Consider the following 15618-nt stretch of genomic DNA (forward strand, 5'->3'; position numbering starts at 1 on the left):
TTCTTTTGGCGATTGTATTTTGTGTTCCACCTAGGGAATTTTTGTAGATGACAACACTTTCTTTAGTATAGACTTTTACTATTTTTATTTTAAAACAATTTCAAGTTCAGAGAAAAGCCGCAATAATGGTACAAACACCCATACACCCCTTAGCCATATATCTCTAACGTTATCCTTTTTCTCTCGTCCTTGCCTCGTCTCTTTAACTTACTTCTCTCGTGTGTGTGTGTGTGGGGGGGGGGGGGGGTGTATACTTCGGTGCTTATTTTCTGACAATAATGATACTCCCTTAGGTACCTACGGTGGTTACCGACTTCAGTAAACTCAATGTCAGTATTTTACCTAATCTACCATCTATACTTCAACTTTTTGAAGTGTCCCAGTAATATTCTTCACAGCATTTTTATAGCTTTATTGAGGTATAACTGGCCTATAATAAGCTGTGTACATATTTAAAGTGTATAATAATCACAGGAGAGAACATACTCATAACCCTCAAAACTTTCCTCATGCCCCTGTGGTTCATCCCTATATATTTCACTTTTTAATGTTATTGTAAACGGTATTTTCAATTTCAGTTTCCCCTCATTAGCTTTTAAATCACTGCTGATTTTTATTATTCACCTTGTATTCTGAAACACTAGAAACCTGTTTGTTCTGGTACATTCTATGCAGGCGCCTTTCGGTCTTCCCTGCACACTTTCTCTTGTGTCTCAACCTTGCGCGGTCTAGGACTAGCGTGACGTTGGGCACAACAGAGGCCCCGCCTTGTTTCCAGTCTTAGGGTGAAAGCTGTCAGGTTTTCAGGTTTTCTTCACAGATTCCTTTTGTTGCTTTAAAGAAGTTCTCTTTTACTCTCAATATGCAGTTTTAAAGTTGTGAATGAAAAATGCTGGATTTTGTCAAGTGCTTTTGACAAAAGCAAAAGTGAGAGGGGAGGATCACATGAGATCCTCTTGCTTGAGGGACCGAGACCATCTGGTTTTGCTCTTTTGGTTTCTCCCAGAGTGGGGTCTCCCCCGGTGTGGGGTCTCCCCTGGTGTAGGGTCTCTCCTGCTGTGGGGTCTCTCTCCCCTGGTGTAGGGTCTCCCCTGGTGTGGGGTCTCCCCCAGTGTGGGGTCTCTCTCCTGGTGTGGGGTCTCTCTCCCGGTGTGGTGTCTTTCTCTCCTGGTGTGGTGTCTCTCTCTCCTGGTGTGGTGTCTCCCCTGGTGTGGGGTCTCCCCCAGTGTGGGGTCTCTCCCCTGGTGTGGGGTCTCTCTCTCCTGGTGTGGTGTCTCTCACCCCTGGTGTGGGGTCTCCCCTGCTGTGGGGTCTATCTCTCCCGGAGTGGGGTCTCTCCCAGTGTGGGGTCTCTCTCCCCTGGTGTGGGGTCTCCCCTGCTGTGGGGTCTATCTCTCCCGGAGTGGGGTCTCTCCCGGTGTGGGGTCTCTCTCCCCTGGTGTGGGGTCTCCCCTGCTGTGGGGTCTCTCCCCTGGTGTGGGGTCTCTCTCCCCTGGTGTGGGGTCTCCCCTGCTGTGGGGTCTATCTCTCCCGGAGTGGGGTCTCTCCCGGTGTGGGGTCTCCCCTGGTGTGGGGTCTCCCCCGGAGTGTGGGGTCTCTCCTGGTGTGGTGTCTCTCTCTTCAGGTGTGGGGTCTCCCCCGGAGTGGGGTCTCCTAGTGTGGTGAACTACAGTGATGGCGTTTCAAATGTTAAACCTAGCTAGGGTTCCCAGAATAAACTGAACTTAATCATTAAGTATTATCCTTCCTATATACTCTTGGATTTTATTTGCTAAAATATTTAGCATTTTAAATTAATATTTATTAGCAATATTAGACTATAATTTTTTTTGTAATATCTTTCTCTGGTTTTGGTGTCAGACAATGCAATGGGAAGTGTTATTACATTTTATATTTTGGAAGAGTTTGTGTAGAATTAGTACTATTTCTTCCTTTATTGTGTAACAGGATATCAATGGCTCAGAGTTTCCTTTGTTGGAAAGTTTTTAACTATAAATTCAATTTCTTCATATCCAGAGAGATACTAAGATTTTTTACTACTTGCTGAGTAAGTTTTGGTAGTTGTATCTTTTGTCCATTTGTCCATTTCATCCAAATTGTCAAATTTATTATCCCCAAAACTGTCCCTAATATTCTGGTCTCCCGCTCTTTCTTCTGTCCTTTAGCTCAGAACTCTTCTATCAGGTATCATAGTTAGTTATGCAAAGTAACTCATTTTTCAACTCATTTTAATTCATTTCTGTAAGATCTTTAACTCTATTCACAACTGAAGTACATATGGTGTCTACCTAGATGCAGAGAAGCTCCCATTGACTGAAATGCTCAACCATGGAACCTGAGTACTCTCCTTATCATGCTCACTAATAAGGAAACATCTCTATCGTTTCTCACTTTCTTTTGCATTTACAAACAACTCCCTGGACTTACGTTCTTTCTTTTCCCCACTGTTGTTACACAACTTTTCTGTAAAAAGCATCAAAGTGTCTGTGTTAGAGGATAATACAAATCCTCCCCTACCCTAAGGCTTACTGAAGTAGTAAAACAAGCATTTTATTTGAGAACTTTGACCCTGAAGCTGTAATAGCTAACATAAAAACCTAGCTCTCTCGTATAGTAACAGTGGGATTTAGGTCCCTCCTGGGCACCTTCCAGCATCACTCCTTCATGGACCACTCAGTCCAGATCAGAAGCTCAGGCCTTTCCTTCCGTTTAAAAGTGCACAGTACAACTCTGACTGTAGTAATGTCTGCCTCTATAACCTCATGCTAATTCCAGAACAGCAAGACAGGCTTTCTCCAGCACTCAGCCCAGTCCTGGGCTCTTACTACGACTGCTGCCAAGTCGCTTCAGTCGTGTCCGACTCTGTGCGACCCCATAGACAGCAGCCCACCAGGCTCCCCCGTCCCTGGGATTCTCCAGGCAAGAACACTGGGGTGGGGTGCCATTTCCTTCTCCAATGCATGAAAGTGAAAAGTGAAAGTGAAGTCGATCAGTCATGTCCGACTCTTAGCGACCCTATGGACTGCGGCCCACCAGGCTCCTCCGTCCATGGGATTTTCCAGGCAAGAGTGCTGGAGTGGGGTGCCATTGTGGTCTATTAAATTACCTAGGATTATCCTTTCAACGGATGTGTAATACGCACTGTAGCCACTAGAGGCTACCTTGCTTCTCTGTTTATTTCTCCAGAACAGAAACAAGAGCTGTGAAGACTGAGGATAAATACAACCACAGTAACTTTCATACTTGTCATTTACTATACACAAAATTTCAGTGATTCCAAATATCATCCTTCACATATTACTTACTTTATTATACCTAAGCACATGTAAATAAGCACTATTATCATTTAATCTTTCTCTTTTTTTTAAATCACTTTTTATTCATATTTAGTGCCTGGAGAATCCCAGGGATGGGGGAGCCTGGTGGGCTGCCATCTATGGGGTCGCCCAGAGTTGGACACAACTGAAGCGACTTAGCAGCAGTAGCAGCAGCAGTGAAAAAGAAAACATTTTCATGGATGAATCATTTGGAAATCACCTAAACAAATGAATAACTACTAAACTTTTTAAAATACACATAACCATGTATCAATAAAAGTCATTTAGCTTATACCGCTGGGATGTTTACCACACACTGAAAAACAATGTCAAAAATTACAATATGTAAAAATGTATAAAAAATTAGATATTTATAAAGGTTTACATCAATGAAAAACTTGCACTGAAAATATTGCTTGTGGTTGAGAGTACTAAAACAAAAAACATAATTTTTTAATCAAGAAAACAATTGAAGTGCTTGGAAAAGAGCAATCTTTTATATTTTTATCACTAACATACAAGCATCAATGACTATCCAGATTATTCAGTGAAACATTGGCTGTAAAGACCCAGATTAATGCAAATTTTGGTAAGTAGAAAGAAAATTCCTCAACAATGTTAATCGTAAATTATTATTAAATAGAAATCAGCAATTGTTAATAATATCCTAGTATGCACTGTTAATATTTCTTTGACATTTTTAATTGATAAGCAAATTTCTCTGCACTAGTGGAAGAGAAAAGTACTTACTGAGACGACTGGCCAGGTGATTTGCTAGGGGCTTGGAAGGTCACATTCCCAGGTCCATGATTACAGGATGTGAGGCAGAGCCAGGAGATCACAGCTGTGCCACAGGAAGCTGCTGATCGAGGAAGAACTCCCACATGCAACTTCTTACAGCTCTCTGAGGAAACATATTTTAAATCTTTCAATTTTCAATTTAGAAATCAGACCCTAAAGATATTCCCTTTGGAGCCTACTACCTTTATTGCTTTTTCTGGCTAATGCTACTAAATGACTGACATCAGGTTTGTTTTGCTTTACTTTTAAAAATCTGTCAAATATTCTCAATATGCACTACTACTACTACTACTAAGTCGCTCAGTCGTGTCCGGCCCTTAGCGCCCCATGGGCAGCAGCCCGCCAGGCTCCCCCGTCCCGGGGACTCTCCAGGCGAGGACGCTGGCACGGGCTGCCGTTTCCCTCTCCACTAGGAGTACATTAACTGATAAATGATTATAACATTTGTTGTGTGCTAAGTACCAGGTACTGTGACAAGCACATACCTAATTCTGTGTACTTTAAGTATCTCCTTGACAGAGGAGGCTGAGAGAAGTCAAGTAACTTTTTAAAAGTCTCATGGCAAATAATTGGCAGGATGGAGATATGAACCTAATAAGCACAATCCTTGACAGGAAGCCCCTAAATGTGGGGACCTTAAGTACAACAGATGTGTAGAATTCCCAACACACAGGCAGAAACATTGCATGTAAATGACCCATCTCTAAACATGCCCTTTCCATGCCACTCCCTAACCCTTCCCATTCTCCATGCCAGACATTGTTTCCATTTTCAATCTCTCTGGCAACTCAATTACAATAAAGATCAGCAATCCTTTAGCTAAGGACTATGAAACAACAAGAATACACAGAAGAATTGTACAAAACAGACCTTCACGACCCAGATGATCATGATGGTGTGATCACTCACCTAGAGCCAGGCATCCTGGAATGCAAAGTCAAGTGGGCCATAGAAAGCATCACTATGAACAAAGCTAGTGGAGGTGATGGAATTCCAGTTGAGCTGTTTCAAATACTGAAAGATGATGCTGTGAAAGCGCTGCACTCAATATGCCAGCACATTTGGAAAACTCAGCAGTGGCCACAGGATTGGAAAAGGTCAGTTTTCATTCCAATCCCTAAGAAAGGCAATGCCAAAAAATGCTCAAACTACCATGCAATTGCAGTCATCTCACATGCTAGTAAAGTAATGCTCAAAATTCTTCAAACCACCTTCAGCAATACGTGAACCATGAACTTCCAGATGTTCAAGCTGGTTTTAGAAAAGGCAGAGGAACCAGAGATCAAATTGCCAACATCCACTGGATCATCGAAAAAGCAAGAGAGTTCCAGAAAAACATCTATTTCTGTTGTATTGACTATGCCAAAGCCTTTGACTGTGTGGATCACAATAAACTGTGGAAAATTCTGAAAGAGATAGGAATACCAGACCACCTGACCTGCCTCTTGAGAAACCTACATGCAGGTCAGGAAGCAACAGTTAGAACTGGACATGGAACAATAGACTGGTTCCAAATAGGAAAAGGAGTATGTCAAGGCTGTATATTGTCACCCTGCTTATTTAACTTATATGCAGAGTACATCATGAGAAACGCTAGGCTGGAAGAAGCACAAGCTGGAATCAAGCAAGATTGCCGGTAGAAATATCAATAACCTCTGATATGCAGATGACACCACCCTTATGGCAGAAAGTGAAGAGGAGCTAAAAAGCCTCTTGATGAAAGTAAAACAAGAGAGTGAAAAAGTTGGCTTAAAGCTCAACATTCAGAAAACGAAGATCATGGCATCTGGTCCCATCACTTCATGGCAAATAGATGCGGAAACAATGGAAACAGTGACAGACTTTATTTTGGGGGGCTCCAAAATCACTGCAGATGGTGATTGCAGCCATGATATTAAAAGACGCTTACTCCTTGGAAGGAAAGTTATGACCAACCTAGATAGAATATTCAAAAGCAGAGACATTACTTTGCCAACAAAGGTCCATCTAGTCAAGGCTATGGTTTTTCCAGTGGTCATGTATGGATATGAGAGTTGGACTGTGAAGAAAGCTGAGCGCCAAAGAATTGATGGTTTTGAACTGTGGTGTTGGAGAAGACTCTTGAGAGTCCCTTGGACTGCAAGGAGATCCAACCAGTCCATCCTAAAGGAGATCAGTCCTGGGTGTTCTTTGGAAGGACTGATGCTGAAGCTGAAACTCCAATACCTTGGCCACCTCATGCGAAGAGTTGACTCACTGGGAAAGACCGTGATGCTAGGAGGGGTTGGGGGCAGGAGGAGAAGGGGATGACAGAGGATGAGATGGCTGGATGGCATCACCAACTCGATGGACATGAGTTTGAGTGAACTCAGGGAGTTGGTGATGGACAGGGAGGCCTGGCGTGCTGTCACTCACCGGGTCGCAAAGAGTTGGACAGGACTTAGCAACTGAACTGAACTGATGAAACAACACCGGTGGCTCTTTTGATACTATTTTCCTAAGATCTGGGATTTTTTTCCATGCTTTTCTTCAATACATGGCATGCAGGCACACACACATAAATTTAGAATTAAACACTAGGAGCTAATGCTCTGTAAAAAAAAAAAAAAAGCTTCCAATTCTTAGTATTAAAAGCATCAAAAAAACTTCTACCGAAAACAAAACAAAATCCCCAAGTTCGGTTGTGTCTGACTGTTTGAGACACCATGTACTGCAGCATGCCAGGCTTCCCTGTCCATCACCAACTCCCGGAGCTTGCTCAAACTCATGTCCATTGAGTCGGTGATGCCATCCAACCATCTCATCCTCTGTCGTCCCCTTCTCCTCCCTCCTTCAATCTTTCTCAGCATCAGGGGCTTTTCCAATGAGTCAGTTCTTCGCATCAGGTGGCCAAAGTATTGGAGTTTCAGCTTCAGCATCAGTCCCTCCAATGAATATTCAGGACTGATTTCCTTTAGGATGGACTGGTTGGATCTCCTTGCTCTGCAAGGGACCCTCTGAGAGACAGCATTTGACGTTTTGAAGCGTCCCCATTGTGCAAGCTGTGTATTAAATCACAAGTGCTTGCTGCGCTCCTAATAGTTCGTTACCGAAGTCAAGAGTATCGGGATATTCCCAGATTCAAGCAGATCCCAACGTCCCCGGTGCATTTTCCATTGGCTCTGTCCCTGTGCCGCACCCAAGCCCCCGGGGCCCGCCTGCACGAGGCTGGGACGGCGAGGAAGACGAAGCAAGCCCCCTTCTGACCACCGGCCCTGCCTTGCACGGGCCACCGGCCACCCCTGGGGGGAAAACAGCAGCAGCCGGAAGGAAGAGGGGGCAGCGCACCCCGGCGAGCGCCAGTGTCGGGGCCCGGCCCGTGCCCCCACTTCTCCCGGACTCTACCTCGGCTTGAGCAGGTCAGGCCTGACCTCGGGAACGAGCCCTCGTCAGCGCGAAGGCAGGGCCCGGCTGCGAGTCAGAGCGCCCCTCCGGCACAGAAGAAAAGGTTCCTAAGCCACCGTCACAACCGCCCCCCAACTACGAAACGCGCCTGACGCTTACCTGGCCAGAAGCTACTCTCGCGTTAATTCCCGGGTTAGTCGTCCGTGACTCCAATCCCCGCCCCTACCCCTGCGGCCAATCAAAAAGGAGTGGGGCGGGGCTTTGCCTTTGATTAGGGCGCGGGGCCCCTCAGTCTCTGGTCACAGGCGTTGGGGAGCAGGCGGGGCGGGGCGGGGCGGGGCGGGGCGAGGGGCGGGGCACGCGCCATTTCTCGCGAGACCGGGGACCAGGAAGACGCCCGCAGAGCCGGGCTGCTGGTGCAGCTGCGGCTGAGGCAGTGGCTGCTGCTGCCGCTGCAGCCTCCTGACGGTTCGCCTCCGAGCCTGCGCCTGGTCTCCGGGTGAGGAGGCGGGACGTGGCAAGGCCGGGGCTGCGGAAGCGAGCGGTGCCCGCTGAGGCTGAGCGGAGCCTCAGGCCGCGGCCTGTCAGAGCCAGACAGGGAGGCGCCCACACTCCTGACAGTGTAAGATGGCGGCGATGGCGCCTGGAGGTGGCGGCGGCGGCGTGAACCCTTTCCTCAGCGATTCGGACGAGGACGAGGACGAGGTCTCGGCGACCGACGAGCGGCGGGCAGGACTTCGGCTGGGTGCCGGAGGCGGCCTAGACCCGGGCTCTGCGGACTCGCTGTCGCCCCAGGACCCCGTGGCCTTGGGGAGCAGTGCCCGAGCGGGGCTCCCCGGGGAGGCGGCGGCGGCGGCCCTGGGGGGCCCTGGGGAGACCCCGGCCCGCCTGTCAATTGATGCGATCGCGGCCCAGCTGCTGCGCGATCAGTACCTGCTGACCGCCTTGGAGCTGCACACCGAGCTGTTAGAGAGCGGCCGGGAGCTCCCTCGGCTGCGCGACTACTTCTCCAACCCTGGCAACTTCGAGAGGCAGAGCGGAACCCCGCCGGGGACGGGGGCGCCGGGGATCCCCGGGGCAGCCGGCCTTGGAGGCGCAGGAGGTCGGGAGCCGAGTACAACGTCGGGTGGGGGACAGCTCAGTAAGTGAACGACGGCGCTGTCGCTCCGGCTGGGCTGTTGGGGTTGTGGCGGGTTATTGTGGGGAGGGAGTGCTTGTGGGCTGGTGCTGAGTACTGGGAGCGTTTCAGCTAGAGGGTTGGAGCTGCCGGGGGTGGGGGGGGGGGGCGGGGCGGGGGGTGGTGATCTCGTACGGTGGAGGCCAAAGTATCTGGCAGCGACTGTTCTCTCCCCGCTTGCCTCCAGCCCTTGGCTGGACTTGCACCACCTCCTGGTCCCACTATTGGTGTCGATATCTGTTAAATATCCAGTTTCTAGTTCACTGGCCACTACATGACTCCAGAAGACTCCCTTGCAACCTTGGTTTATCGCTTTAATCGTTTTTCCATTCTCTCCCATCTCCTGAATCGCCACTACCCGGAAACAGTGTTCCTTATGTTGTTCGCAGTAATTATTTGACTCCAAGTCAAGAGAGAAAATAGGAAATGGTGTTGCTCTCTCCCCAAAGCCAGATCCACTTGAAGAACCTTTGTCTCTGGGTTGAGTTGACTACTCAAAAGTTGCATCTTCTGCTGCATAAAATTTGTTCAGTTTAAATAAACTCAGTTTCATTCACTTTCGGTTCCTTAATTTCAGTGGGTGTCCAGAATTATAGAAAGTCTAAGGAGCAGAGCTATGGTTTTTCCAGTGGTCATGTATGGCTGTGAGAGTTGGACTATGAAGAAAGCTGAGCGCGGAAGAATTGATGCTTTTGAACTGTGGTGTTGGAGAAGACTCTTGAGAGTCCCTTGGACTGCAAGGAGATCCAACCAGTCCATTCTAAAGGAGATCAGCCCTGGGTGTTCTTTGAAAGGAATGATGCTAAAGCTGAAACTCCAGTACTTTGGCCACCTCATGCGAAGAGTTGACTCATTGGAAAAGACTCTGATGCTGGGAGGGATTGGGGGCAGGAGGAGAAGGGGACAACAGAGGATGAGATGGCTGGATGGCATCACCGACTCGATGGTGAGTCTGCGTGAACTCCGGGAGTTGGTGATGGACAGGGAGGCCTGGCGTGCTGCAGTCCATGGGGTCGCAAAGAGTCGGACACTCCTGAGCGCCTGCGCTGAGCTGAACTGAGGAGCAGGCAGGCTCTCCCTGCGGTGTTGCCTCCTGGTCTCAGTGCCTTGTAGGCTTTTTTCTTTTCAGAAGTTTAGGAATTAACTTTTCTGCCTCGTTGTAATCATTAACTGTATAGAGTGGTCATTTACCTCATTCATCATGTGTTTATAAGCATTTATGTCTTTAAAATGTTCTGCCAAGGATGCATATTGGAGTCCCAGTACCTATCCTTAAGAGGCATCTTAGATTTTCCCTTACTGGCGGTATGAGGTTTTCAACGTGTTATGTGAGGCCAACTGAAATTTGCTCACAGATGTTAAAATACATTTAAAATTGTAGCCAAACTGATGGTTTTTTGTCAGTACTTTTAAGTAGTTCGAGAGACTGAGATCACCTAACTTCACTTCAGTTCAGTCTCTCAGTCATGTCTGATTCTTTGTGACCCCATGGATGGCAGCACGCCAGGCCTCCCTGTCCATCACCAACTCCCGGAGCTTGCTCAAACTTATGTCCATTGAGTTGGTGATGCCATCCAACCATCTCATCTTCTGTCATCCCCTTCTCCTCCCGCCTTCAATCTTTACCAGCATCAGGGGCTTTTCTGAGTCAGTTCTTCTCATCAGGTGGCCAAAGTATTGCAGTTTCAGCTTCAACATCAGTCCTTCCAGTGAATATTCAGCACTGATTTCCTTTAGGATGGACTGGTTGGACTGGTTGGATCTGGTTGAGATGGACTCTCAAGAATCTTCTCCAACACCACAGTTCCCTAACTTACATGTAACTTAGTTAGATGTAGTTAAACTGCAAAGAGTGCCTTTTTCCATCAAGGTAGATCCAAAGCAGTCTTCTCTCTTGAATATGGAATTTTCTCAGCAGTTGTAACTTCCTTGCTCAGTATTGTAGGATTATCTTCCTTTTCCCTGAGCTGGTTTTTCTGTTGCTGACCTTTAAGACCATAAAATGTAACAAAAGAGCAGTGTAACAAAGTTGTTAGGCAGCTGGCTTTTGTTTGTTTAAGATTTTTGAAGTGTCTAATAATGGTTTTCACCTGATAAGCTCTTAATGCTTCCTCAAGACCCAGCTCAACTGTCATCTTTGTAAATGCTTCCGACACTACCAAGGCTTAGTTGTTTGATTCTTTTCATTGTGCTACTTTCAAACCTCAACCATAGCCTTTAACTTTTTATTTGGATTTATTAACAGTATCATTTCTCTCCATTAGATAGTCAGCTTCTTGAGGGACATCTTTTTATTACTCACAGTTTGTATAGTCCCTGGCCTGTTGTTGAACATAACTGAGTTGTATCTGATATGTTTTTCTACTGTATCAGTTCAGTTCAGTTCAGTCGCTCAGTCGTGTCCGACTCTTTGCGACCCCATGAATCGCAGCATACATATAATGAAATAAGTTATTCCTTTATAACATTATTTAATTTAAAAGAATTTATTAATCTTTTCAGCCTACCTTATTGTGTGGAATCACTAGTGAAAATTTGTTAAAAACTTTTTTGTACAGGAAGTTATATTTATAATTCAGGCTCTAAATATAGCTGTGTTTTAAAGTAAAAGTTGACTTGTAAATGCCTTTGCATTATACGTTTTTATAGTTTCTTGAAATAACTTCAGTCCTGTGATCATAAATCAGGATTTAGCTATAATCAAATATTCATGTGCAGTTGTGCTCTTCCATAGTTGATCTGGACCTGTTTTGGGTATAACTCAAAAGTACATTATTACATAATATAATATATTTTCAAGTGAATACAAAACAGATGAGCAGTAGGGGGAAAAAATCAGAGTTATCCATAATCTAACCAATAGTACTTGCCTTTTCCGTTTTTTTCTGTGCATATATGTTTAAAACCAAAAATTGGATTAAAGTGTCTTTGTACCTTTATATTACTTGATAGGCTATAATTTTTACCATCAACCTTGAGGGGAAATTGCACACAATAAAATGTGCCCATTTGAAGTGTACAGCATGGTGAATTTTGGAAAACAAATTACTACCACAAATAAATGTCTGGGGACATTTTTATTGTCCCCAGAACGCCTTCATTTTCATTTGCATTCAGTATCTCAAGCCCATCACTGACCACAGTAGAAAACAATTTTCCAACCTGGGTCTAGGCACTATTGGAATTTGGGGCCTGATAATTCTTTGTTGTGTTAGTGTCCTGTACATTCTAGACTGTTTAACAGCGTTGCTGGCCTCTTGTCCACTGCATAACAGAAGCAACCACCCAGCCCCCATTCCTCAAGTTGTGACAGTCAAAAAATGTTGCCAGCACCGTCCAAGGAAGGGGAGGGCAAAATGCCCCAAGTGAGAACCACTTCCTAGATAAGTTTTGCCTGTTTTAAAATTTCATACAAATGCAGTTGGGAGCATATAGTCTTTTCTGTATGGCTTTCTTTCCTCAGTATAATGTTTTTGAAATTCATCCAAATAATGTTTTTATGTGTCATAGTAGTTCATTCCTGTTTTGGTTTTACCATTCATCTGTTATTAGACATTTATTTTTTTCCCCATTTTTGGCCTATATGAACAAAGCTACCATGAACATGTGTGTGTAAGTTTTGCAGAGACATATGTTTTCATTTCTTTTGGATAAAACCTAGGAATAGAATTGCTGGTTCATAGTTAGTATACATTTAACTTTGTAAGAAGCTGTCAAACAGGTTTTCCAAAGTGGTTGTATCATTTAAAATTTCCATCACCAGTGTATGAAAGTTTGTTTCTATACATCCCCGAAACCCTTGGTATTTTCAGGCTTTTTACTTAACTCATTCTAGTGAGAGTACGGTGGTATATCATCGTGGTTTTAATTTTTATTTCTCGAGGGCTAGTAATGCTGAGCTCCTTTGAGCTTTTGGCCATTGGGGGGTGTGTCTACTGCTATTACATATCTTTTGTGCAATGTCTGTTAACAGCTTTTTATTGAGTTGTAGTTCTTTTATATATTCTGAACCCAAGTCCTCCATCAAATATGTGTTTTCCAAGTTTTTTCTCCCAGCATGATTTGCCTTTTCATTTTTTAACAATGTGTCTTATGAACAAAAGATTTTCATTTCATCAAGTTCAGTTAATTGTGTTTTTCCTTAATGATTCTTGGTCTTTGTTTCCTAAATAAATATTTGCGTATCCTAAAGTTGCAAAAATTTTCTTGTGTATTTTCTTCTAGAAGTTTTATAGTTTTCTGTTTCTAAATTTAGGCCTATGATGGCATCATAAAAAGAAGAAATATTTCTGAAATATTCCTCCTATAATTATGCAGACACTTATAGCACAAGCTTTAGTATAATTTAAATCCAAATGCATTGTATATCAAAATATTAATATATTTAAATGTCTTAATACAGTCAGGAAGTAGATACATGCTAAAATAAGTCTGTAAATCTATGGTTAGTACCGTGTTTTGAAGATTTTGATAAAGATTTGGATCATACAAATTGTATTTTAGAAACTCTGAGGATGAATCTTTCTTTAGGACCAGACTACTGCCAGTTATAAAGGTCCTCTGTATTCACTCTACCATGTTAATTGCTGCTAGTTGGATTATTACTTTATAATACTCAATGAGTACTTTTTGGTTGATTATGAACAGTATAAACATTGATAGTGTAGATTATCTAAAACATTAAATTATTTTTATTTGTTTTTATGTATTTTTGATTAATGTGTGTCTGATCTGAAAATTCGTAAAACTTCAGAGTAATAAATGTATAATCAACAGTGGTTTTCTTTGTTTAAAGATTTCTAAAAGGCTTATCTGGTGGCTTAGATGGTAAAGAATCCACCTGCAATGTGGGAGACCTGGGTTCGATCCCTGGGTTAGGAAGATTCCTTGGAGGAGGGCATGGCAATCCACTCCAGTATTTTTGCCTGGAGAATCCCCATGGACAGAGGAGCCTGGCGGGCTACAGTCCGTGGGATCGCAGAGACAGGACTGAGCGACTAAGCAGACACAAAAGCAGTTTAATTTTGTAAGATTTACTAAATTGTTTGCCCAAAAGTCTGCTGACCTAGATAATAGTATAGTGGTAATTCTAAAATACTTTAAGAAGTCTTCATACTATCTTTTTTTTCTTGACTAAAAGAGTAAGTCAAATTTATAAAACATATAAAAGAACTATAGCTTTTTAAATTTGATGTTTTCAGTGGAAGAATGTAAAATGTGCTCTCATGGAGTCTCAGGGTTTGATTCCTTGTGACAGTCCTGCTAGGCCCACTTGATAAACTAATTTGATCTTTTGCATGTAATATTACTTGCTTGAATATAGACAGACATTAATTATATATTGTCCCCTGTATTTTTTGCCAGTTGAACCAGTTTGGTTTCCAGTTAGATTGCAAGGTAAAAGTTATGCCAATGCCTTTGGCACAACTTAATTACAAATTACAGTATTTTATCTAGACGAATGCTGTTCTACTATGAGCCTTCAAGGTTTAATCAAAATCAGAAAAATTGCCTAGAATGAGTCAGCTCTGTAGAGACAGTAAGTGGTCAAATAACATGCCTTTCAGTGATGAATTTCTTTTATTCTGTAGTTATGCTTCCAGATGTTCTTAAGGCAGCTTATCAGCTTATTTATGACTGACTTTAATAATTTAACTTATGAGCCTGCAGACTTCTTGAGTCCCCTCTCTCCTTTTGAAGTGCTCTTTCACTGTCCTGCCTGTCTTTTCTCAGAGCTCTGAAAGAGCGCTCACCTCACTGCTCTGTCCCCTTCTTCGTATCCCCTGTGCTGTGACTCCCATCTTCCAAAAGTGCCCATCACTTCCACTTAACAAAGTAGTTCCTCCCCGTTAGGTTGGAGTTGGGTTTAGTGCTTCCTCTGGCTTCTAACAAAATATCAAGAGAATATTTCTAAAATGTATTAAGTTCACTGCTTTTAGCTGAGTGAGACTTGCTATTGTTGTCTGGACCATATTCAGTTCAGTTCAGTTCAGTCGCTCAGTCTTGTCCGACTCTTTGCGACCCCATGAATTGCAGCACGCCAGGCCTCCCTGTCCATCACCAACTCCTGGAGCTCACTCAAACTCATGTCTGTTGAGTCGGTGATGCCATCCAACCATCTCATCCTCTGTCGTCCCCTTTTCCTCCTGCCTTCAATCTTTCCCAGCATCAGAGTCTTTTCAAATGAGTCAGCTCTGCGCATCAGATAGCCAAAATATTGGTAGTTTCAGCTTCAACATCAGTCCTTCCAATGAACACCCAGGACTGATTTCCTTTAGGATAGACTGGTTGGATCTTCTTGCAGTCCAAGGGACTCTCAAGAGTCTTTTCCAACACCGCAGTTCAAAAGCATCAGTTCTTCTGCACTTAGCTTTCTTTATAGTCCAACTTTCACATCCATACATGACTACTGGAAAAACCATAGCCTTGACTAGACGGACTTTGTTGACAAAATAATGTCTCTGCTTTTTAATATGCTATCCAGGTTGGAGAAGGAAATGGCAGCCCACTCCAGTATTCTTGCCTGAAGAATCCCAGGGATGGCAGAGCCTGTTGGGCTGCCGTCTGTGGGGTTGCACAGAGTCGGACATGACTGAAGCGACTTAGCAGGTTGGTCATAACTTTCCTTCCAAGGAGTAAGCATCTTTTAATTTCATGGCTGCAGTCACCCTCTGCAGTGATTTTGGAGCCCCCCAAAATAAAGTCAGCCACTGTTTTCCCATCTATTTGCCATGAAATGATGGGACCGGATGCCATGATCTTGGTTTTTTGAGTGTTGAGCTTTAAGCCCACTTTTTCGCTCTCCTCTTCACTTTCATCAAGAGGCTCTTTAGTTGTTCTCACTTTCTGCCATAAGGGGGGTGCTGTCTGCACATCTGAGGTGATTGATATAGATTCCTAAATTTCTCTCTCATATGACTCATTTTTTACCCATGTCTTTCATCAGCTTCAGACTTTTTA

At 44.1% G+C, this 15618-nt stretch overlaps 2 protein-coding genes across 2 annotated transcripts in view; one reads left to right on the forward strand and one right to left on the reverse strand.

Annotated features, from left to right (window-relative positions):
• PIGN (phosphatidylinositol glycan anchor biosynthesis class N) overlaps positions 1–7596 on the reverse strand; it is a 100352-nt gene extending 92756 nt beyond the window's left edge. The window contains exons 1-2 of the mRNA XM_052660290.1: positions 7482–7596; positions 4068–4221 (exon numbers count right to left, since the gene is read on the reverse strand). The gene's annotated coding sequence lies outside the window, so the exon portion shown is untranslated. The remainder of the gene's footprint in view (positions 1–4067; positions 4222–7481) is intronic.
• Positions 7597–7961: 365 nt separating this feature from the next.
• Positions 7962–15618, forward strand: part of RELCH (RAB11 binding and LisH domain, coiled-coil and HEAT repeat containing) — a 106534-nt gene continuing 98877 nt past the window's right edge. Inside the window, exon 1 of the mRNA XM_052660270.1 lies at positions 7962–8622. Within this exon, the coding sequence (XP_052516230.1) occupies positions 8109–8622 (514 nt within the window). The 5' untranslated portion in view covers positions 7962–8108. The remainder of the gene's footprint in view (positions 8623–15618) is intronic.

Source organism: Budorcas taxicolor, chromosome 22, assembly GCF_023091745.1.
Source record: "Budorcas taxicolor isolate Tak-1 chromosome 22, Takin1.1, whole genome shotgun sequence".
Classification (NCBI taxonomy): Eukaryota; Metazoa; Chordata; class Mammalia; order Artiodactyla; family Bovidae; genus Budorcas; species Budorcas taxicolor.